Source organism: Mus pahari, chromosome 13 (assembly GCF_900095145.1).
Source record: "Mus pahari chromosome 13, PAHARI_EIJ_v1.1, whole genome shotgun sequence".
NCBI lineage: Eukaryota > Metazoa > Chordata > Mammalia > Rodentia > Muridae > Mus > Mus pahari.
The window spans coordinates 62094312-62118098 of record NC_034602.1 but is presented as its reverse complement, the minus strand read 5'-3'; the positions used below and the strand labels follow the sequence as shown (position 1 = coordinate 62118098).

At 40.2% G+C, this 23787-nt stretch overlaps 2 protein-coding genes across 4 annotated transcripts in view; one reads left to right on the top strand and one right to left on the bottom strand.

The window, feature by feature from the left end:
• Gabrb1 (gamma-aminobutyric acid type A receptor beta1 subunit) overlaps positions 1-16792 on the bottom strand; it is a 441447-nt gene extending 424655 nt beyond the window's left edge. The window contains exon 1 of one of the 2 annotated variants that reach the window (XM_029545121.1): positions 16694-16792. The gene's annotated coding sequence lies outside the window, so the exon portion shown is untranslated. The remainder of the gene's footprint in view (positions 1-16693) is intronic. The other variant, XM_029545120.1, reaches the window with a different exon arrangement.
• Positions 16730-23787, top strand: part of Gabra4 (gamma-aminobutyric acid type A receptor alpha4 subunit) — an 80128-nt gene continuing 73070 nt past the window's right edge. The window contains exons 1-2 of one of the 2 annotated variants that reach the window (XM_029545119.1): positions 16730-17334; positions 17764-17882. In XM_029545119.1, the coding sequence (XP_029400979.1) occupies positions 17249-17334; positions 17764-17882 (205 nt within the window). In that variant the 5' untranslated portion in view covers positions 16730-17248. The remainder of the gene's footprint in view (positions 17335-17763; positions 17883-23787) is intronic. The other variant, XM_021210721.2, reaches the window with a different exon arrangement.

Here is a 23787-nt window from a genome sequence, read left to right as displayed (position 1 = left end):
GATTTCTTGTCTAGTTTTTAGCTCCAGGCAAGCATTATATGAGTACAAAGTACTTGGATTGGCCCCACAAACTTCGTTTTCATAGTAACTCCTGACCAGACAGTTCACAGCTGGGTTGGGTGCCTACCAGAGTCCTTATATCCTGTAGCAGGATGACAGATTGAGGGCCAGCTATACCGCTGGGCTCATTTCTGCAGCAGCAATGATAATTGAAAGCCTTGAGCAAATTTAGAGACTTTGAAGTTTGTCTCTGAACTTCCAACTCCTTTGTTGTTAATATCTTCTCATTCAGGTACATTTCTACTTATCGTTTAGGTACCATGACCTGTGGGCCATCCACTGTAAATACTTTATACTTTTATGCCTTTATTTTTGCTTTAACTAAAACTTAATCACACCTACTGTGTTAATGCCCTAATGTTTTAATATACTTAAGTATTTTATCTCTAACTGATGAAGGACTTTCTCTCTACCCGTGGCAATGATTTAAAAAAGAAGTGTCAGGTTTAACAAAACAACAGTCCAATGTGTTAGTTATTAATACAGATAACACTTTGTTAGTATTTGATATATTCTGAACACTCTTCAAACTCTCTTAACATGCATTAGCACATCCCATCCTTGCTAACAATCCTAAAAAATAGGTGCTTATCATTGTCCTTATTTTGCAAATGATGGCACCGAGTTGCACAATAAGAAGGCATTGCTCCTAGGGTTCCTAAGACTATAAGTAGGTTAGAATATGTAAACTGCATCAATATTCCAGCTTTAAGAGAGATTTTGTGTGGGGAGGATTGGCTGAATTAATGCAATATACAGAGATGATCTGATTCCCTAACAATAAATGGTAGCAAGGATATGTGATCAGATTTCAATTGGTCATATTTATTTGTACTAATAGAATAAGGAAATCTCTGCTTCTCTTACCAAATTTCTTTCATTAGCATGTAACAGAATAATCATTGTGCAGTCATCTTTCAAACGACCTTGGAGCAGGAGCTAGGCACTCTCTCTACAGCTATTAACGGCTTATAGGTATGACCTTCAAATTTTATACTTAAATTCTCAGAACTTTATTTTTCTTGCACAAAAATGAAGGCAGAAAATTCATGTTTTCAAATGTTCATTTGTCCTGTCTAATAAGCTTTCTATAACAGAAACATACACAGCAATGTTTGCATCTTTTAACATTGTCAGAATGCATTAACTAAGAGATTCCCAAGGTACAGCAGAGTTCAACTTTCCAAATAGTCTTGCTTTCCTTGATAACTCTGGCCAAGGCAAATGCAGACTCTTTTATTCCAATATTAATTACTAATACTAACTTTCAAATTGTAAATTATATATCATGCACTAAATCCCCCCTCTCTATATATGTTTATAATCCATTTATATCTATCATCTATCTATGCACCTATATATGAATGTATGTATATATGTATTATGAATGTATGTACCAATGTATGTATATAGCATGTATACATCTATAATCTATAATCTATAATCTATCTATCTATCTATCTATCTATCTATCTATCTATCTATCGTGTGTGTGTGTGTGTGTGTGTGTGTGTGTGTGTGTGTATGTGTGAGTGTGTGTGTGTAAGTGAGTGCCATTTTGAAGAATGGCCTGAATGGAGTTTAAGAAGTGAGGAGTTTCAGAGAGTCCTGAATGGCTAAAGCTGTTAAAATGATATGGATACAAGGTTCTCAGCATTGATGATAAATAGATGAGTGGAAAGTCATGAACGTATCTGATGTGGCTGTTGGCCTTAGAGTTAGGCTGCTGCTATTGCTGCTGTAGCATGGATTGGAGCAGAGCTGCTGAGTGGAGTCCAAAGGAGAAAGGGCAGGAATGACTGGGTTCAGACAAATAAGCAAAGGATAAAGGGCAGGTCCAGATGGATGTGTAGCACAGTGGGCAGATGACAATTCAACAGTAAAGATCATGCTAAGCTGAAGACTATGAGCACTGCAGGAGTTCTCTGCCTGTTGGTCTTTGATACAGTGGGGGCTATCTCACACCATTACAGTGTGAGATATCTGCCTCTTTATGTGGTCTAGGTGAAGATGATTGTGTTGGGCTGATTAGTTTTAGTCAACTTGATACAAACCAGAGTCACTCTGGAAAGAAGCAATGTCCCTTGAAGAATTATCTCTACCAGCTTGGACTGTAGGCATATGTGTAGGGAATTTTCTTGATTGATGATTGAAGTGAGAGATCCCAGCCCACTGTGGGTGGTGCCATCCTCGAGCAGGTTTAAGAAAGCAAGATGAGCAAGCCATGGAGAGCAAGTCATTAATGAGGATTTCTCCAGGGTCCTTACCTGAGTTCCTTTCCTGACTTCCTTCATTTATAGACTGTGATTGAGATGTGTAAGATGAATAACCCTTATCTCTGAGTTGCTTTTGGTCATGATGTTTATCATTTCAATAAAAAGTAACAAGGACAAAGTTGCAAAGATGAAGTTTCCTTCATCTGGTTTGTCTAAATAGGCTTTGTTCCTGGTACCTCTGATAAGATTTTAATATGTTAGTGTAACCTTACTGTCCCAATTAACCTTGGTGACTTTGTATGTTGACAGATGGTGCAATTTACATGTCCAACCCAGGTACACTCTTTCTCCAGGCTCATAAAAGTCAAAAGCTGCTTGTAAACTGGTGTCTCTAAGACCAAGAGGATGTCTGGGAAGGAGCTATTCTATAAAATATGGAGTAATGAGAGGACAAAGCAGAGGTGACGTCAAATCCTTTCTCCTCTCTTGTCCCTACCCTTTGATCCCTTCCATGCCATTCCATCTTCCTTCTCTTCCCCATCTCTATTTCTTTTGATTCAGTAGTCCAAGCTCGTCTTGAACTCGTGTTCTCCCTGTTTCAGCCTATGGAGAACTAGAATTGTAGTCATGAGTCATTATTTCCATCATTAAAGATTCTTTCTACTATAATATTCAGAAAATGGTCTTGTTTGAATTTTGTTGATTTGGAGGAGGTTTATGTTTTGTTACAACTATCAGCAGTTAAAATTACTTACTGTACTTGTAGAAGACCCAGGTTCAATTCCCAGAACCTGCATCAAACTAACAACCATCTCTGACTGTATTTACAGGATGCCTGATATCTTTAAGGGCACCTGAACATGTGTGGTACAAATAAATGTAAGCAACCACACACAGATATATGACAGGTGATAGATGATAAAAAGAAAGATGAGAGATAAATAATAGATAGGTGATAGATGATAAATGAAAGCTATATAGAAGATAGATAGATAGATAGATAGATAGATAGATAGATAGATAGATAGATAGATAGGTAGATAGAAAGAAAATATTTTACAGTTTGCTGCTCAGGAGGCATTAACTTTTTAAGAGTGGGGGAAGGCTAACCTAATGTGTATGTATACTATTCCTTTACAAGTCTTTATACCAACTTCTGAGTCTTGATCCATGTTATCCATCCATTCATTCTACTGCCGCTGATTCACTTCTGAAAACAGTAGTATACTATTAAGGTAAATGGAAGATGGGCTGAAGAGTTCCAAGTTAGCAACAAAGTAGTAGATGTTGGAAGTGGGCTTGAGGGAGACATGAAAGAGAAAAACACAAATATAAAGCGAGAGAAGACATGGGCAATGACAGGTGATGGGGAACAGCAAACTGGTCTCTGGGACGACTCATTCCCAGTGTGTAATGCTCACATCAAAGTTCACTGCACCCTGAATGAGGATCAGGATACATCCTAGTGAGGAAGAGGAGCAACAGGAATCAGCAAACAAGGAGACAGACAAGGATCTGTATGGAAATCCGCAACCTAGGGCACTATGCTCAGGGGAGACAACACTGTGTGGGCAAGAACTAAGAGAAGACCCAGATGCAAATCTTGGTTGTGAGATTCTGAAGCTCAGCATCTAAAAAGAAAACAAAACAAAAGAAAACCTAAGCAGTCATTTTGTTGTAACCAAATGGTGGCCATTCCCACCATGTTCCATAAATAATTTTTTTCTGAGTTTTTCAGTGACATACATCACTCTTGTCACTGGACTAGGAACCTGTAGTTTGTAATTTAGGCAGGCATTCATGTCAACAATATTACAAGGGCTAACTAGGTCCCTAGTCTCTATAATTTTCCTCACACACAAATCCTTTCTGAAATTTCATCATTCTTGGTTTCATCATCACAGCTGCAAAAGCTTACAATTGTACACTTGATTGATAATTGCATATATATATATATATATATATATATATATATATATATATATATATATATATATATATCTGTTTTGTTAAGGTATAAATATGTGCTAAGCCTCCTGAAATTGGATCACACCTATCTTTCTAGCTCCTTGCTCCAATTTTTTCTCTATTCTTTGGAAGTTTTGTTCTGATTTGCTACTGACTTCAACCTTAATTTTATAGTGGTAAAAGAACAGGTTTGTTATTATCTCATCCTCTTGACACTGGTTTGGTTTGCTCTGTCCCCTAGCTGTGGTAAACTTAGTAATGTTCTGTATCAATTGAGAACGTTATATGCTACACTTATTAGGTCCAGTCTCCCTCCCTATCAGTAATGAGTTTGTTACCAGTGCCCTTTAATTTTTTCATGACAGTTTTTATGTTCATGACAGTTTTTATCTATTTCTTCATTAGACACTGAGACGGGTGTGTTAAGATCTCCCACTGAGATTAAGAATTTCAGTTTTGTTAGTTCTGTGACATGATTATGGGTGTAACACACAGAAGTTCATGTGCTAGGAAGTCTGTCCCCCATTTTGAGTTGTAGAAATGTGTAGATCTTTGAAAGGAGAAAACTTAAAGGAGGTGCTTTGTATCACTGGGAGATGGTAGGCCTGGAAGCAGCTGGAGGGAGGAGAGGGAAGAAGGTAATGATGTAAGTATACTTTAGTTAATTTAAAAACAAATCCCGCTATTTCCTGTTGTGATGGTTCTTCTTCAACTGGAGATATTCAGTATACATCTCAATATGTGGTTAAGTATGTTCTTTCAGATGTTGAGGGACAAAACTGTGTAGTAGTTTCTTCCAAATTGAAATATTACTTCCAGGGAGGAGTGTAATGGCTATTCCTGGCTGTCAACTTGACTATATCTGGAATGAGCTACAATCCAGAATTGGAGGGCTCACCTGTGATCCAGATCTTGAGGGTGGAAGACACAAGTTTCTGACCTGGATTTTGACATGGAGATCTTGAGGCATAGTGGCCAGGAAAAGCTTTCGGCCCAGGCAAGGTGGTACACACTTTAACCCCAGGAGACTGAGGCAAGGAGAGCTCTGAGTTCAAGGTCAGTCTGGGACAAAGCAAGTCCCAGATCCAGGCAAGGTGGTGTACACCTTTATTCTGGGCCTCACCTTCTGCTGGAGCCCTACATAAGGCCATCAGAAGAAGGAAGATTCACTCTTCTTCACATGCTTACATTTACTTGCCAGCACATCATTTGGCATGTACGTAAGAGCAGCTGAAAACAACTAGCCTCGTGGGACTGAGCAACCACCAGATTCTTGGACTTCCCATTCACAGCTGCCCGTTGTTGGGTTAGCCAGACTACAGACTCTAAGTCATTACAATAAACTCCCTTAATATAGCGAGATATTCCATAAGTTTTGTGACTCTACAGAACACTGACTAACTCAGGGAGGAAGACAGCTCATCTAGCTGAGACAGTAAATAAAATCCACAAGTCTCTGAAAAGTTGAAACTTAAACGATTCACAATCAGGAAACAACAGTTGCTAAGGAGAGGAGATTGTCTCAGCAGTCACCTTCCAGAGATGAGAGTCTTTCAAGGAGCTCTGGAATGATACCCCAGGCTGAGCTGGCCTTCTTGGTGGAGCACCTTTTGTCTCTCTCACTGTCTTGTGAATGACTCTCAGCCACACCAGTGTAAGAAACCCTAACAACTCCGTTGCTTCTCCAAAGTGCAGTATGGTGGAATCATTACTTTGACCTGTCATGGGGTCTCCTACCTGGAGGGAATAAACATTTCTTCTTGACTAACACACACACACACACACACACACACACACACACACACACACACACAGCCATTCAAAAATAACCACACTGAATATGGATGGTGCCATCCACCCATACACTGGGTCCTGAATACAATACAAGGGAAAAAGGACACCCACTAAAACAGATATTCTCTCCCTCTGCTTCCTGGCTTCCTGAGCTGACAGGCTCTGCTCTTCACTTCCTGCCATGATGGATTGAAGCCATGAACTAAGGTAAATGTTTCCCCTTCCAGATTGTTCTGCCAGTGAGTTTATGCAAGAGTAACTTAAAAAATAGCCTTAAAAAAAATACACCAATTAGAGATGGATTTGGAAAATTAATAATTATAACCTCCTGCTGAGTGTATCTCCTTATCAATATAAGACATACCTCGTTATTTCTCCTATTTCTTTTAGATAAATGACTACCTAATAATAATACAGCTACACCACGATAGATAGTCTGCCTTAAAGTTTATTTAAAGTTTCTTTTTCGTGACAGATATTTGAGCTTTGTTTTCTTACTCCGTGCAGACACATTTTGCTTTCACCTGCATTATTTATATTTATATACAATTCAAGAATTGACACATTTGGGTTAAGTCTGACACTTTTTAAAACTTTTTAGCTATTCCACTTATTCTTTGCTATTTGGATTTGTTCCTTGTAGAATTTTGAGTGTTTAAGCAGAACCAAAAAGTGCAAACTTTTTTTTTTTAATAGAACCTTTGGCAACATATATTGAATGCTTTGTGATGGATAGTCACTATAATTCTAAATTGGATAATAACCTTCAAGTTATTTAATTAAAAATGAGTGACATCATCTGATCTTTTATATTTGTGATACGAGAAATATTACTGGGCTTCTGAAGAGTTCTATCTTTATTAGTTTATGTGGAAAATGTAACACATTTTCTAATATTTATTCCTGTGATTTTTGTGGGCTTTTTCATTCTATAAAACTTAGATGACAATATAATATATCAAATGCTTTCTCCAAAAGTCAGGACAACAGACTTATGAAATCTCTGCAACTGAAAATTAAAATCTATGGTCATAAGTTGATAAGCCCCCACCCTACAAAAAAAAGAAAAGAAAAGAAAGAAAAAGAAAGCCACTCTGCATTGTAAGTGTCTTATAAACAAAAAAGAAAAAGGAAACAAGATAACACTCCAAATCTGAATATGCACGTTTTAAATACATTATTTTAAAAGAAAGATTAGGTGAAAATACTAAAAATGAATTTTTTTTTAGTAAAAGAAGGAAAGAGTGGAAGTACTGAAAGTTGGCTGTTAAAAAAAAAAAAACAGAATAGACAGGAATGAAAAATTAAAAGAAGACATGGTTAGACTTTATCACTTGCAGCACACCTACTTTCAGATCTAGTTAGAGAGGTTTGGGAGGCATAGCAGAAGGAGCAGTTCTGAACTGAGACCTAGTGGAGGCAGACAATATTCTCCTTGATTAGTCAACGAGTTCCCCATCGATGAGCTCTGTGCTGGACCACAATTCCAGGCAGGAAGCTGCTGATACCTCTATGTCGCACTAGTGACCACATCTTCCCCAGGTGATCATCATTATAGCTTAAAGGGCTACAGTGGGAAAGACAGCTGATGCCCTTTCTACCCCAGCAACCTGCACAACATTTCTGATAGTATAGCTTAGCCATGACTGAGGAAGCTTCCAGTCCAGTTCCTGCTTGAATATCTGTATCTTATGGCCAAAGTTTATAGTGTCTTCAGTAGTAGGGTCTGGAACTTGACACTAAAACCTTATTACTGAATTAAAATCTCTTAACAGACAAGAAATTTTTAAGAACAAGCTTTTTCTCAGAGTTAAGCTCCTTCTTAAATCAGAGGTCAAAACAGCAGAGTAAAACCTTTAAAATTATTGTTGCATTTATTTTTGTGTGTCTATATTTGTGGGTGTGTGGGGGTGTGTGTGCACCACTGTGTGGACTTAGAGGCCAAAAAAAAACAACTTATAGGATCAGATTCTCTACTTCAACTATGCAAGGTCCAGGCATGGAATTCAGGTCACTTCAGGCTTGTTCGCAAGCACTGTTATCTGCTAAGCCATTTCACCTCCCTTTCCTCCCCCCAAAAAGTCTTAAATCTGGTTATTGTGGTAGACACCTTAATCCCAGCACCTGAGAGGCTAAAACAGGAGATTTGCCATGAGTGCAAGGCAAGATCCTATCTGGAAAAAAAAGAGTATTGTGCAAAGAGTTGAAAACTGCGATTTAAAGCCTCAAATTGTTTTTAATTATAGAAACTTGGGGAAATAGGGTTTTCCATTTCTATTTCAGTTCCCCTTCCAAGTGATGCGGTGCAACAGGGTGGTTTCTATGGTTACATTTGGCTTTGAAGTTGCAAGACGCCAGCAGATATTATATATATATATATATATATATATATGTGTGTGTGTGTGTGTGTGTGTGTGTGTGTGTGTGTGTATGGTCAATATGGATATTTTCCCTCTCTGAAATCTAATTCTATACTTGCTTTGGTATCTGAGAAGCTAGCAGTGTGACAAATTGCTTTTGGTTTAAACTTTCTACATAACAGTAGGCTCTTCCTTGATTCATTCCTTACATAAATAAATATGAAATATTTAAGACTTGAACTCTGGGAGAATAAGCAAACCGCCAACCACGCTGTGGGGAATTCCAACAGGAAATTAGTGTGTAAATGATTGACAGATGTCCAGTAACTGTCTATAGCAACACATAACAAAATCATTACCTGGTGGTCATAGATTCTTAAATGAAGTGATATGTAAACTAAATTTTAAGGATAGATGATGTTTCACAGGTAGACAAAACAAGAGGACATTTCTGTGGTTAATGACACAGGAGGCTGTGTGTATGACTGGAAGACTTAGCAGATTCTGGACATTGTCACTAAAAGAAAAAAAACACTGGTCTTAATCTTTTTGTGTTATAAAACAAATAAAAGTGATGTGCAGTTTCATGCTCTTATATATCCTATTTATTAGACATTGAACTTTTACCCATTAATGCATTGCTTCCATCCAGTGAATAAGACTTTTCAACACTGAATTTTTATGGTAAAAATATTATAAGTAAAATTCTTTTATGCCCATCCTACCATATTTTTAATATTGTCAATTGTGTTAAAGTTCCCTCTGTTCTTATGTGCTTGACAGTCTATCTCTTTAACTCTCTTTTAAAATTATGGTAATGCCACTCCATGCAGTAGCCACCAGATGGTAATGAAGAGCAGTTTGGCTGCACACATTACCACTGGGCTCTGTTCAGGCTTCACGGGTGTGTGTAGAAGATTAGTTTTGATCACGCTGTTCAATTGATGGCAGGCTGGGTTATACCTATGATGCTCAGATTGTTTAGTTTATTTGCTTCTGCCTTGTGTGACAGGTTCTGTATGAGAGAGAGAGAGAGAGAGAGAGAGAGAGAGAGCAGACAAAAGGGCATAAAACAATCCACAACTGCTTTTTCTTAAGAGTTATTTTTATTTAAACATTTGAAATGCCAAAATGTTTGTGTATAGAGCAAGGAGTGAAAATACACGCAAACATCAGGCTAAATTGCTGTTTCATTCTAATTATCAGTATCTCTGAGGTATTGATCCCTTCATTCACACTTTAGACAAACTGATAGAAAAGCATACACTATGCAAATGTTTTAATACAATTGGAGAAAATATAGAGTAAATTCTATGTTTTTGCCTTTTGGACCTATTTAATTGCCAAATATACTCAGTCACTGCTGTTTATAAGGCAGGCCTTTAAGATTTATTTTATTGGAGTGTTTGTGTGTATTATTTTATTGGAGTGTGTGTGTGTGTGTGTGTGTGTGTGTACCAATGCCCTTGATTTGGAGTTACAGGTGCCCATGACCCACCTGTTTGGGTTCTGATCACCAAGCTATGTTCCTTTGCAAGAACAGCAAACATTCTTAAACACTGAGCCATCTCTCCAGCGCCCAAGGTAGTATTTCTTTGGGAAAGGTTTAGACCATTTGTTATACTTAAAAGATATGTTTTAAAATTGCAATAATTAAGTAATTATGTTAAAAATAATTTTCTTGTACTTTTTATTTTCCAAGATTTTATAATACAGGAGCAATATTTGATGAAAATATTGAAAGAGACCAATTAAAATATAGTAACTAATTTAGTACACTTAATATTTATACATGGCAGAAGCATGTAAAATATGTCATGAGTGACTTTCATAAAATTCATCATTTGAAGAAAAATAAGATAATCTGTTATAGGTATCAAGGATCTTTAGAAACTTAGCATCATTTTTGGAACAAAACATTGGCACTTAAAAAGCAAGAAAATATATAATTTAACTAAAACATCAAAATATTAGCAGAGTCTAACACATGAATATTTAACTTGCTATTCCTGTATTATCTATGCCGTTCTCCAAAGAAATAGAAGCAGTAGGTTATAGATAATCTATTATCTATCATCTTACACTTATCCATACACATTTAAAATTACTTATATATTTTTATGAATGTTATGATCCTGATTTTGCTGGGGCCCAAACAGGTTAGAAGGTGTTGGAACCCTCAAATTACAAGGATTTGCAAGCCACCCAATGTGGGAACAGAAAGGATGCAGGCACTCTGCATGAGCAGTGAGTTCTCTTAATCACTGAGCCACCTCTCCAGCCCCATGCATCCACACTCTGAAGAACTGACTCCTGTCAGGCATGAAGGTGCACATCTTTAATCACAGCATGCAAAAGACAGAGCAGGTAGGTTTCTAAGAATCCAGAGCCATTGTGTTCCCGGTCAAACCAGTCACAGCTACACAGTGAGAGCCTGTCTCAACAGCAACAGAACTTACTCATGATCTGGAAAGGCCTAGCATAAGCTGGATGGGCTGAGTTCTTGGTCACCTAAGGAAAAAAGTAATATTGCAACTCAAGTCTACAGCAGAATCCCTTTCACAGGGCAGTCATTGTCTGCAGAGGTCTCCAAACCACTGAATGAAACACAGCCACAGCTTGGAAAGTAATCTTATTTATTCAGTGTCTAATGAGTTCAGTTTTAACCTTATCGGATGAGACTGGACTCATTCAGGGTGATATGGCTGTAGAGTAATTTTAATTTTTACCTATAAAACAACTTTTTTGTAGAAACATGTAGAGTATCTTACCAGATATATGTATACAGTGATTATGACCAGCTGTCCCAAAATTAACCATCACAACACTCATTAAGTGCTCTTTAGGGTTGTTTTTTTTTGTTTTTTTGTTTTTGTTTGTTTTTTGCCCCGTGTAGAATGATGTGGGCATCTAAAACATGTACAGGGTCTTAGCTACATTTCAAAGACAGCCACCAAATATTCCTCAGTACTTTTACTTTTATGAATCCTCTTTTAACAAATCTATTAGACCTTATAACCTGTTTTGAACAGTAGAGAGATCCTTTGTATTTTGAAGATTTTGTCAAGAAGTCTCTTGCTTAAGCCTGGCTATTTGGGAAGGGCAGAGAGTATCTAAGGAGTCTCACTATCCTTAGACTACCATCTTGTAAAGAAATCCAAGCTAACCAAGGCAGGAGAGAGAAGGAAGATGAAGGAGATGCAACTAGCAACCCCTCCTCAGTTGTTTCAGATAGTCCAGCTATGTGCCCATCATATAAATCTAAAGCAGTATCTTATACCCTGAACAATCATAGATTAATCTCACTGGGGCCACTGAGTGACTGTAGTTGTATTCTGGACCTCCATGGAGAATAGCTATAGCCACACTACAAATCATTGTTTTAACACAGAAAGTTTTATATTGTTTTGTTGTATGTGGACAGTTGTTCAAGACAAAAGCTAACTCAAACAATAACAACAAAAATAAACAAACAAAAAACAAAAACAGAACAACAAAAAGACCCAGGAAATCCTGGACATCCACGTCCTTACCACTTCATATGAAAAATGCTGACATTTTCCTTAAATCCTTCAGATATTTTTTTCACTGAAATGAGGCTTTACATAGTCTAAGATGTCAATGATCCTCACTTCTACTCTATTTATTCTTTCTTTCAACAGATACTATCTAAAATTTTGTGGGTTTTCTCTTCATGAAAATTTACTCAAGTGGTTAGATTTAAGCTTGTGAACAGCTCACAGTGTTTATCTTTCACTTTATCTATTTTAAATGAATATTTTTCTAAAAGTATTTTTTCTGTCTCTTATTTTACATACATGGTGGCACATATCTCTGGAAAGATGAATGGGTGGAGAGACAGGTAGATGGATCTTATATTCGTCATTTTAATTGATGCATAAGTATAATATATGGATTGAGCATGTTCCCCAAGAGTGCATGTTCAAAACTGATCCGCAGTGTTGTGAGTATGGCAGAGCCTTTAAAAGGTGGGAGCCTACTCCAAGACATACGTGGTTAACTGAGGCATCATTTGTCCAAAGAGATAAGGTGGTTCTTGTAGGAACCTGGTAAGTTATTATGATAGAGTGGTGAGAAAAAAATAAAGTAAGTCTGACTTGTCCTTGCTTATTTTTGACTTCCTGCCTCAGCATGTGACACACCCCTCTCATAAGCTCCCATCAGGATATCATTCATCCACCTTATGATGTAGATATAGCAAGCAGTATCCTTACTAGAGCCAAGGCTATGCTGCCCTGGTTTTAAGTCTCCAAAACTCTTAGCTACATAATGCAGCCTGAGATACTTTGGTATGGCTAAATTGAAGAGAAATAGTGTGTTATAGCACCCTATGCCTGCATAGAGTTCCTCACTCACTTCCTCATGAAATACTGATTTATTTATAATTTTCTATTATAACAAAAATACTCCTGTGCATTCTTATAAAAGTATTGGAGTGTTTTAATGGTCTTTGAAATAGGCACAAGGTTTTCTAATACATGACACAGCATTGCATTTATTATATAGCAATTTGGCAACAAATTCAATGTTTTTCAGCATCTGTGGATGATGCTTAAAGTTTTTTTTCCCATTAGCTACTGACATTTGACACTGAGTTATACATAACTTGATAACTGGTTTCTTTGGAAACTTGGACATATATCTATACTACATGGATTCATTGGCACAGTTAACGGAGTATTTATTCTAACACTTGGAACTCTGTAGGAACTTTATAAAATATTTGCACACAAATAATTACAAACTTTTGCAAATATTTCTGTGGTGGTTTTAATGTGAGTTCCTCCATGGATTCTAGCATTTGAACATTTGGTTCCCAGTTGGAGGAGTTTGGGATGTTTAAGAGGAAGTATGTCACTGGAAGTGACTTTAAGAATCTAAAGACATTCCAGTTGTTTTATGAGGTTCAAGTTGTGAGCTCTTAACTTCCAGCTCCAGCTGACACACCTCTGCTTTGCAGAGAACTCTAAGCCCCTGGAATTGTACTGAAAATAAATCCAGCCTCCTGTAAATTGCCCTGGTCATGGTGTTTTAGAAGGGTAATCAGTGGGATTTCTGTACTTACTGTGAACCAATTTAATTTCTCAAATTCTAAGAAAATAATTATTCTCTGTTATTAACTACTTACAAAGTAGCAGACAATTTGGTGATTCCTCTATGGAGTTCAGTGGTGTCTTAGTCAGGGTTTCTATTCCTACACAAACATCATGACCAAGAAGCAAGGTGGGGGAGGAAAGGGGTTATTCAGCCTACACTGCTATTCATCACCAAAGGAAGTCAGGACAGGAACTCACACAGGGAAGAACTTAGAGGCAGGAGCTGATGCAGAGGCCATGGAGGGGTACTGCTTACTGGCTTGCTTCCCCTGGCTTTCGCAGCTTGCTTTCTTATAGAACCCAGGACTACCAGCCCAGGGATGGCACCATCCACAAGGGGCTAGGCCCCCCTTCCCCTAATCACTAATGGACAAAATGCCTTACACCTGGATCTCATGGAGGTATTTTTCTCAAGAGAGGCTCCTTTCTCTGTGATAGCTGCAGCTTGTGTCAAATGGACACACAACACCAGCCAGTACAACTACCCTTTAAAATGTATTCTTCCTTTTCCTTAGAAAACATCAGATTTTCAAAGAAATCAAAAGTTTTTTATTGGAAATAGAGTATTTCCTTCTCTATTGTCAGACTATAGAGATGATTAAGTACACAATCAAAGTGTCAGTGACAAACTCAATTACAGATAAGTATACAAAATATTTAGCAATTCAAAATCCCTAAAAATATTAACTTTGTAAATTTCACATACAGATATTATTCAGATAAGATACAAACACTGTCCAAATTTTAATTTCTTTTTCATATAATCATACTAAATCAACTAAGTCTGTGACATGTATATTATTAAAAATAACTACTTGGACAATAGTAACCACTGATATCATGAAATGTTTATGGGTGTAGATTGTGTTAAAATCCCCAGATTAGGGGAAGGTCCTACACTGTGGCTGAGATATGACACAACCATTATAGAAACCACCAGGGACTGAACTACCATATAATCTAGGAATCCCACTGGTGGCTAATATCTACTATAGCAATAACACAGTCTACTGTGAACATTGCACTTCTTAAATACAATGTATGGAGAATGCACACGGTCAATATTTTCAGGTCATATTTGCAGTGTACAGGGATTCTTTGATTGTTTTTCTAAAGGAGAGAGGTTGGTTTTCATCAGAATTAGTAAGACAGATCTTATTAGCTGAAATACCCAACAAAGGGGAGAGAGAACCTGTAGAGTCTGTATGGAGGGGTTAGGCCACCCATCCTTCTCAAAAAATTTAACCCAGAATTGCTCCTGCTACAGGAAATGCATGGACAAAGAGTGGATCAGAGACTGAAGGAAAGGCCATCCAGAGACTGCCCCACCTGGGGATACATACCACATGCAGCCACCAAATCCAGACACTAGTGCTGATGCCAAGAAGTGCTTGCTGACAGGAGCCTGATATGGATGTTTCCTGAGAGGCTTTACCAGAGCCTTACTGATACAGATTCGGATGCTTGCAGCCAATCATCAGACTGAACACAGGCACCCCAATGGAGGAGTTAGGGGAAGGACTGAAGGAGCTGAAGGGGTTTGCAAACCCATAGGAAGAACCTCAATATCAACCAACCAGACCCCCCTGAGCTCCCAGGGACTAAACCACCAACCAAAGAGTACACAAGGAGGGTCCCATGGCTCCAGCTGCATATGTAGTAGAGAATGACCTTATCTGGCATCAATGGGAGGAGAGGCCCTTGGTCCTGTGAAGGCTTGATGCCCCAGCATAGGTGAATGCTAGGACAGTGAGGTGGGTGTGGGTGAGCTGATATGAAATCACCTTCATAGAGGCAGGTTGGGAGAGGGTTGCATAGGGATTTTGTGGTGTGGAAACTGGGAAAGGGGACAAAATTTAAAATATAAATAAATAAAATAACCAATAAAAAATTTTAAGCAAAAGACAGCTCTCTGACTAAGGAAGTCACTGACCGTTTGTCCAGTCATAGTCACTGATAGGCTGTACACCCTGTGCTGTAAGAAGAGATAAACACAGGAATGGCAAACAGCCAGCATCAGACTCCAGATTACAGTCCACAGGAGAAGAATATCAGAGATGAAACTATGTGAGGTCTAATAAATCCTACAAGGCAGCAATTCAGAATGCTCACTCCCATGGGAGCTCATAGCTCTTCACTTTATAGACAGACAATATATGCCTTCCTTCGGAAAGAAAAATAAATTAAGAGATTGAATTAATTAAAGAACCCCCCCCACCAGAACTCTTTTCTAACTTTTCCATATGTTAGCACCCCACTAATCATAAACATTTGAACAAGTCATTAGTGTTCTAAACAGAACACAATAGTATGGAAACTACTTATGTCATTGATACATATCATATGGAAACAGTCCTGTGCATCGTATTAAAGGACACCCCTCAATAATTAGTAATTAGTGTTTTTTTTAAAAGGCCTGTTCCAAGTATTTGTTTTGTTTTATTTTTTTCCATAAAACATTAAACCCTGCTTAGGGTTCTCTTTCAAGTTGTGAAGGAAACCACCTCTCTGTCTGTCTCTTTTTGTCTGTCTCTGTCTCCCTCCCTCTCTCCCTCCCTCCTATCTTTCCTCACTCTCTCACATCTTCTTTCACTCCATCCCTCCCACCCTCTCCCACTTCATCCCTCTCCCCATCTTTCCCTCTATCCTTCCATGTTCCCCTACCCCCCCCCGCGCCCCCTTTTCCTCTCTCTCTTTTTTTTCTCCTGCCAGCCCAGCCACCTTTGCCTCTCCCATAAAGTTATCAACATCTGTAATTCAATCAGTTCCATTTTGAAGGAGAAGGGTTTCAAGAAGTAGCAGTCTGTTTGCCCATAGTTCCCGCATAGAGTTGCAAGGGGAGGGGTTGGAGGAGTGGGACATGAGTGTGCGTTGAGTGGGGAAGGGCAAAGAAGGAAAGTCTGTTATCTTTAAAACACTCTCCCCACACATACCTTCATAGTATTCTCCGTAACTGTCCAAGAGTTTGGCAAAAGTCTGCCCAGGTACCCCCTTTCCCTTAGTTGCCAGGCCGCCCAGCATCCTGCCCCAAGCTGCCCTCCCCCCTCCCGCCCGCCCTGTCCTCCCCAGAATGCGAGGTCCCATAGACAGTGGTACCCAGAAGGGTTGCCCTCCCTTCGCCAATACCTCCCACCGCCACGCCCCGCAAAGCCTCTCATCCCGCCCTTTCTCCACCTACATTCTCCGCAGTGGGCACGGGCAAGTCCTCAAACAACCTATGAGAAAGGCTCTTCATTGTTTCCAGCCAAAACCCTGGTAAAGGGAGGGAGATAAGCAGATAGAAGAGAAGTCAGCCTATGCCAGTGGCAGGGGACCCACTTGGGGTTGTGAAATCGCTGACCCGGAGCAGGGACCAAGGTCCGTGGGTAGCGTCCCCTGAGTTACAGGTTGGAACAAACTTGCCTAGCTTCGCGTGGCAGGAGCTCCCAAGTTCACCGGCGAGCAGCCCCTGCAGGCTCGACGAGGTGCGGAGCTGAGCGCCGGGCTCTTGCTGGCACTGGGCGCGAGCGGCGAGGGAGGGGGCGGGCGCGCAGGTCCCGCCTCCCCTGGCCGCGTGCACACACACGCCCACCGCGGCTAGGCTGGAGGAGCGCGGGCGAGTGTGAGCGCGGGCGAGTGTGAGCGCGAGTGTGCGCACGCCGCGGGAGCCACTCTGCCCTCTCCTCGCACCCTGCCCAGGGCATCTCGAGAGGCTGGAAACGTGAACAGGCTTAAAGTATGGCATGTTGCGAAGATGGTTTCTGTCCAGAAGGTACCCGCGATCGCGCTGTGCTCCGGGGTCAGCCTCGCCCTCCTGCACTTCCTGTGCCTGGCGGCTTGGTGAGTTCGGTGGAGAGGGAGGAAGGGTCGTAGCATAGGGGGTGCATGGGGAAGATGGACAAGTGTCCAAATCCACAGCAGCCCTCTGGCCACTCTTCCTGGAGCGAAGTAGATCTTCCCTTCTTCAGTGCCATATGGACTGAAGCCAAGCTTTCCTTTGACCGAGTCGACTCAGAGACCACTGGGAAGTCGGGTGCAGGAAGCGCGGGTGCTGGGGTACGTGCTGCCTGAGGGTACTTGCAGTCTGGGGGGTGCCTGCTGCCCAGAGATACTCTTTTTCTGACCATTTTGGTTCTCTACATCCCAACCCCCAACCCTCCTTTAGCTTAAGACCAGCGACTCTTTCCCTAGAAGGCAAGCCTTTTCCACCTGTTCTCGGATCCATTCTTAAAATAGTCTTTTCCACCCCTGTTATTTTTGCACTTGCAGTTTAAACGAATCCCCAGGACAGAACTCAAAGGACGAGAAATTGTGCCCGGAAAATTTTACCCGTATCCTGGACAGTTTGCTGGATGGTTATGACAACAGGCTGCGTCCTGGATTTGGGGGTACGGATTGTTTCAAAACATGCAAGTGTGCTCTGTCTGTCCGTCTCTGGTCTGCCTGTCTATTTGTGGAAATATCATTAGGTACGCCTCACGTGCAAAAATGAAAACCAGTCATTCTCTCGAGCGCCTCCCCCCTTTCTCTCTTCCTCTCCTCAGTGAGACCTATGACAAGAAGACCGCCTCCATCCGTACTTTCCCATCTCCCCGCCCCCTCAGGAGCTTGGCCTCCCCCACACTAATTACCTCTTGAGACCTGACTGCAGGGTAGGGGAGGCAGGGAAGTCAAAAATGAACACCGAGCTGCTGCCCTGTGCCTGCCTGGCTTCTCTGAGCCTGAGTATGGATTTTTCCTTGACTCTGTACACTTTGCCCAGGTATACATTGTTGCTCCAGAAGCAGCTGGCCTCAGGTCTTCTCCTCCCACGTGTCCCTGTCTCTGCCAAGGGTTCATCCTGTGTTCTACCTAGGACAGAAATCTGGGGCACAGAGCCTAAGCTGGCTGCTCTGCTGGGGAGCCCAGTCCTTTCCAGCTATCTTCTCACTTTTTTTGAGGAGCTGGTCTTTGAACTTTCTCCTCTAACGCTTCAGAAGTGATTAGCTATATTTCCGCCTTCAATCAATACTTGTGAAGTGCATAGTAGAGAGACGCACGTTCATGGCGCGTTTGTTCTCATACTATATTTCCTTTGCATATTCAGCGTGTATCTATATGGCAAGCTTGCTGCTAGGCGGTGGGTACACTGAAATCAGAAAGAACTCCACCTCAACCCAGCCTAGTAGTCCTGTTCATCAGGGAGAAGTGACTGGATAAGACCCTGCTTGGCTTGGTTCACTCTTCTGAATGCAAAGTCCTGCTCTTCCTTCTGTAAATGAGTTAAACCAGAGGACTCCAGACTTAAAGCGGCCCAAATTCTCGAACTGGTAGGAATGGTAACAAAGACAACCATTATTAGTGTGCTTCTTTAATTACTTTCAACTAGATGGCAACTCCAAGAAAAAGCTGTTGCTGTCCCCATTTGACAGGTTTGGAAACTTGAGTTTATGGACTTGAACCCCGGGTGGCATTTTGTACTTACAAGACAAAGCTAGTAGATTGACAAAGTAGTAGATTGAGTTTAAAGCATGGGGGCGGGGCCCTCTGCCTCCTGCTGAGCCAATGGGGGAGGGTGAGCTTAAAGCATGGGGGCAGGGCTCTCTGCCTTCAGCTGAGGCAGTGGGGGAGGGAGAGAGTGGGAGAGCAGATAAAATAGGATCCTGGGGTGGGGAACACATGGGATCTGAGATAGAAGGAGTGTGGACTGAGAGAGAAAGAATCATGGGATAAAGTGGACTTGGATAGACTGACCAGAGGACCAGACAGGCTTAAAGAAGAGGATTTGCATGGGGGCACATAGCACATCAATGAGAGGCTGAGATCTGGTCTCCAGCATTTCAATCCATTTCTTTGCTTTTTTGGGGGGTGGGGTGGGGGTGGGTGTAACTCTATAAAGTAGTGAGGTGATTCCTTTGGTTGTCTACATTGCCAGTGATAAAGATGGATGGGGAAGATGGAAGTTTCTCCAGCTCTTGTTGCCTGCTGTTTCTCCAGGTATAGGTTGCCCACACTACCTTTGCCTTCATGCAAATCTGAAGAGAGACTTCATTAGAGAAGTGAATCATTTGTCAAAGTGTGAGCTCTCCTAAGTGACTAGGAAATTATCATTTTAGATCAAAAATAGTTTTGTGGAGAATGTTCTAGATCACGTGATTACCGCTTGACTCTGTAGAATGTCAATAAAAGAGGCTCTATCTTCCCAGAAGGGTTTTTAAACTCACATTTTAAATACAAAAGTGAGGAAAATATAACTCATATGTACCTTAAATATTCATAAATGAAAGCACAATTTATAGCTGGTTCTATATGACTTTATTAGTAAGTGTTGAAAGTAAAAATATGTTCTCTTGGCTGTAAGACAACTTATTTAAAAAGAAAAAAGAAAAAGAAAGGAATCTGCTATATAGAAGCGATTTTACCATGTGCTCTCTCACATAACACTGTGAAGACCATAATAAGAGAGTTAGATTCCGTCAACTATAACATGCCTCATTTACCTGGCCATTGCTATTAACCATCACGGGCCAGGGTTGCAGTTATCTTACTTTGAGTGTTAGCAGATGATTAATTACTAACGAAGTTACCATAAAAACACAGTCTAAGGGATATTTTCACCCTGCTCATAGATATCTGTGGTGAGATGATTGGCTCTTCAGAAATGGCCCATTCTCTGAAAGCAGGTCGTAGTCCAAATATGACAGAAGGATGATGGGGATCACCTGCAGGGCATGGATTATCTGTTTACCTGGAAGTTCTATTGTGAACTATTGAAAATAAAAGGTAACATTATTGTTACCAGGTTAATTTATATGCCGCAACTTTCATCCCTCCCATGACTTGACATTTTATACTTTGCCGAAAGTTTGGCATTTAAAAATAAGATGAAAACCATTCAGATTTTGACCACGGCACACTATAAATATGGATTGGCTTCCTGCCTCCTTTAATCCCATTTCTGCTCTTTGTGGGACATTTACCTTTTATCTGTTTATACAACTTAGCCAGGTTCAATTTAAAATAAAGCTGAAAGCAAAGACGTGAATTGCAACGGGATGGTTTGTGACTACACAGTCGGCCAGGCAGAGGTTGAAATAGATTTGGAAACCAAATTATGTATTTTTAACTCGGCAGCACAGCTTGCCGTGGGGAGATAAAGGGAGCTGAAATGGTTCTCTTCTCTTCATCCCTCCAGGAACTCCTCTCTCTCTCATCTTCACTTTCTCCCTTTGGGGAGGGCGGGGAGGGGAAAGGTGAGCAGAGCAGGCCAGTAGAGAGAAGCTGGAATGGACTTCTGAAGGGCAGAAGTCTTTCAGCTTCTGATGAGTCAGTCAGTCAGTTCCTATCATGCTGATGTAGCTTGTTCCTGCTTAGAAGTGGCACCCACGTTGAGTTTGTCACAGAGGAACTAGAAAGTCATTCTTTCTGTCTCTTGTCCACTTTGAACACAGTTGTATGGCTTCATAAAACTAGGTAGCTGACCACAGGAGGATAGTTTAGGGACCCTGCCTCTCCCTATTTTCTACTTATCTGAGGCACACATACCGTCTTGGGGGCATATAATCTCAAGCAATTAATACGATAAATATAGGTGGTTGCTTTAGATCATCTTCCTTAACCTTACTGATATAGAAACTGAAGACTTCCATTAACTTCACAAGGTTGCTTATTGGTGTAATAGGACTTCGTATTACTGGAATGTATCATGCATGGTTTTAAATAATAAGTTGTTTCAGAAACGCAGAGATGCTCAAGGCAGGCATTATCCCTCTGCTAGAGAAGAGGCTGAGAGAATTGCTACTGAATGTCCACAATAACTAGGACTAATAATTGACAAAGTCATAGTTCACATCACATTTTCCAATCTTTAGTCAAGACACCTGATGTACCCATTTTGGAGGTATTCTCACATAGTACTGTGTACCAAGAGTCAGTTGTCCTGAACATAACTCTTATGTTAAAGATAAATAAGCAATTATAACACTCCAAAAGAGAAAAATAATAGTATTTAAATGGAGGAGAAAACATGGAAACTTGTATTCATTTGGGTGAACTTGGTCTATTTCTCTGACACAAACCTAATTGTTCTTATGAAGTTTTCAGATGATCTGTGTCTCAATCTGAAAGTTCCTGTGTCATGTGCTAGCTTTATTAATTGACTGTCAAACCGTGATTAATAATCATACATCAAATGAGTATTTTAAGTAGAGGAACAGAAAGCAAAAGCGACATTCCCTGAGTCACCAATTGATTCATTTGTTATACCAGTGTGCAGATTCAGTGTTATGTAGAAGGAGTAATATGGAGGTCTTAAGACAGTATTTGGTATCAAAACTGTCTATCATGGACTTTACTTCTAAGCAATACAAAGAGATTAAAAGTAGCAAAAAATCAAACAAGTAAATGATAATATGGTGGGACAATTTAGTAGCATCAAAATAGACAGTGGGAAAGGAATCTAGTCTACATAGAAATGATGGCCAAACAAGTCTTTCAAGTTAATAACAGAGGGTGCCAGGAGGGAAAGGGAAAAGTTATTGTTGGGCAAGGGCAAGTAAACAACCAATAAAGCCAAATAAACTCAACAAGCAGACAAACAAAACAAATAAAATATGAATAAATGGATAATAGATTGGTGTGATTATGAGAATCAAAGGTTTCTGGTGCCCTTCTTGTTCTAAAGTAGGGCCAGGATTATTATGGTACTAGGTGTGAACTGTAAGCAGAAGCCAGGTTATAAAAGGTCTGTGGGGGATTCTATGAAGTAGTCTGGATGACTCTCTTAGTAAACTTGGGCACCACTGGAGTTTGTTAGGTAAGGCATTAACTTACTGTGAAAGGACCGGTCCAGGTGATAAGTTATGAAAGGTTTAGAAGCAGAGGAAACCACGTGACGCTTGATGCACCTTTTGTGTTTCAGTGTTGTATTGTTGTTGTTGTTGTTCCTCTTCATTATGTGGATGGTCACATGAAATGACATAGATGTAGAGAGGATAGACATACATGGACAAAGATGAGGTATTTTGGGGATTTTAATTCAACAAAATGATGATATATTTAATATGAATGATCAAGGGAAGTAAAAATAGCTCCATGATTTCTATTCTGAGAAACTGAACAAGTGTGGTGTTTAAAGTTATAGGGGACTGTCCAAGTTTCCTCCCAGGCTTACTTGCTAGTAGAAGAGACAGGAAATTAAAACACAAAACAAGTGAACTACTTAGTGTGCCTGGTGTCAGCGAACGTAAAGGATGAGGATGGGGTGGCTTTAATTCCACAGTTAGGAAGGCTTTGTTGATAAAGTGGTACCTGAACAGTGATCACAGAGGGGTGAGAACATGGGGCACATTTGGGGTGAGGTCTTCAGGTGAGCAAGAGCTCTAGGGACAATGTTTCGAGCCTGGAAGTCAGGGCTGGTGCAGTGCAGATGAAAGTGCTGTAGAAGAAAGCAGCATCACAAAGAAGAGGCTCTACAAAGCTCTGTAGGCAGGCATGTAAACTTTGCTTTTATTCTGAGTCACACTAGATATGATTGGGAGGATTATATCAGGGGCACATCCTGTATTGGTGAGTTTTGAAAAGGCTCATTAGGGATGTTGTGTTAAGAACAAAAAGAAGCAGGGATGGCTGGGAACTTTTCACAATCGCTCAGGCATGAGATGATTAACACTTGGACCAAACAAGTGACAGAGTAATCTGTTGATATCTAAGACTTGGTTGTTTTCTGCCTGTGTTTTGTCTTTTAAGATGAAGGATGGCAGTTATAATGCAGGGTTTGTGAGAAATGAAAGAAATGAGACTGAGTAAAGTTTTGGTTTAAGTATTTAAAGGAATACCATTATCAGCATGATAGTAGAAGCCCTTTGGATGTGTGGATAAATGATTTGCATGTGCATTCAATAAAGTCATGGTTGCAAAATACCAAAGAGAGTATCTTGCAACTGAAGAGAAATATGTATGTCAACACACATGGTACTTGATGTCTTAAGACCAAAGAGGTTGCAAGAGATTAAAGATGATACAGAAATGCACACAGTTATCTTCGAGCTCTGATGGTTCCACTGTTAAGAGGCGTGGGACTAGAAGGCAGCCTGAGCAGAAGTATTCTGTGATGTGTGAGCAGGAAAAGAAGAGTGCTTGTGTGATTTAGGAAAAATGATAGTTGTCAACAAACAGATCAAGAGACACATGGGCTTAAATTGACCACTAGATTTAACGATGTGTGTGAGGTAGATGACTTCAACAAAAGCAGTTTTGAAGCATGGTGGGCATGGGTGAAGTGTGTGTGTGTGTGTGTGTGTGTGTGTGTGTGTG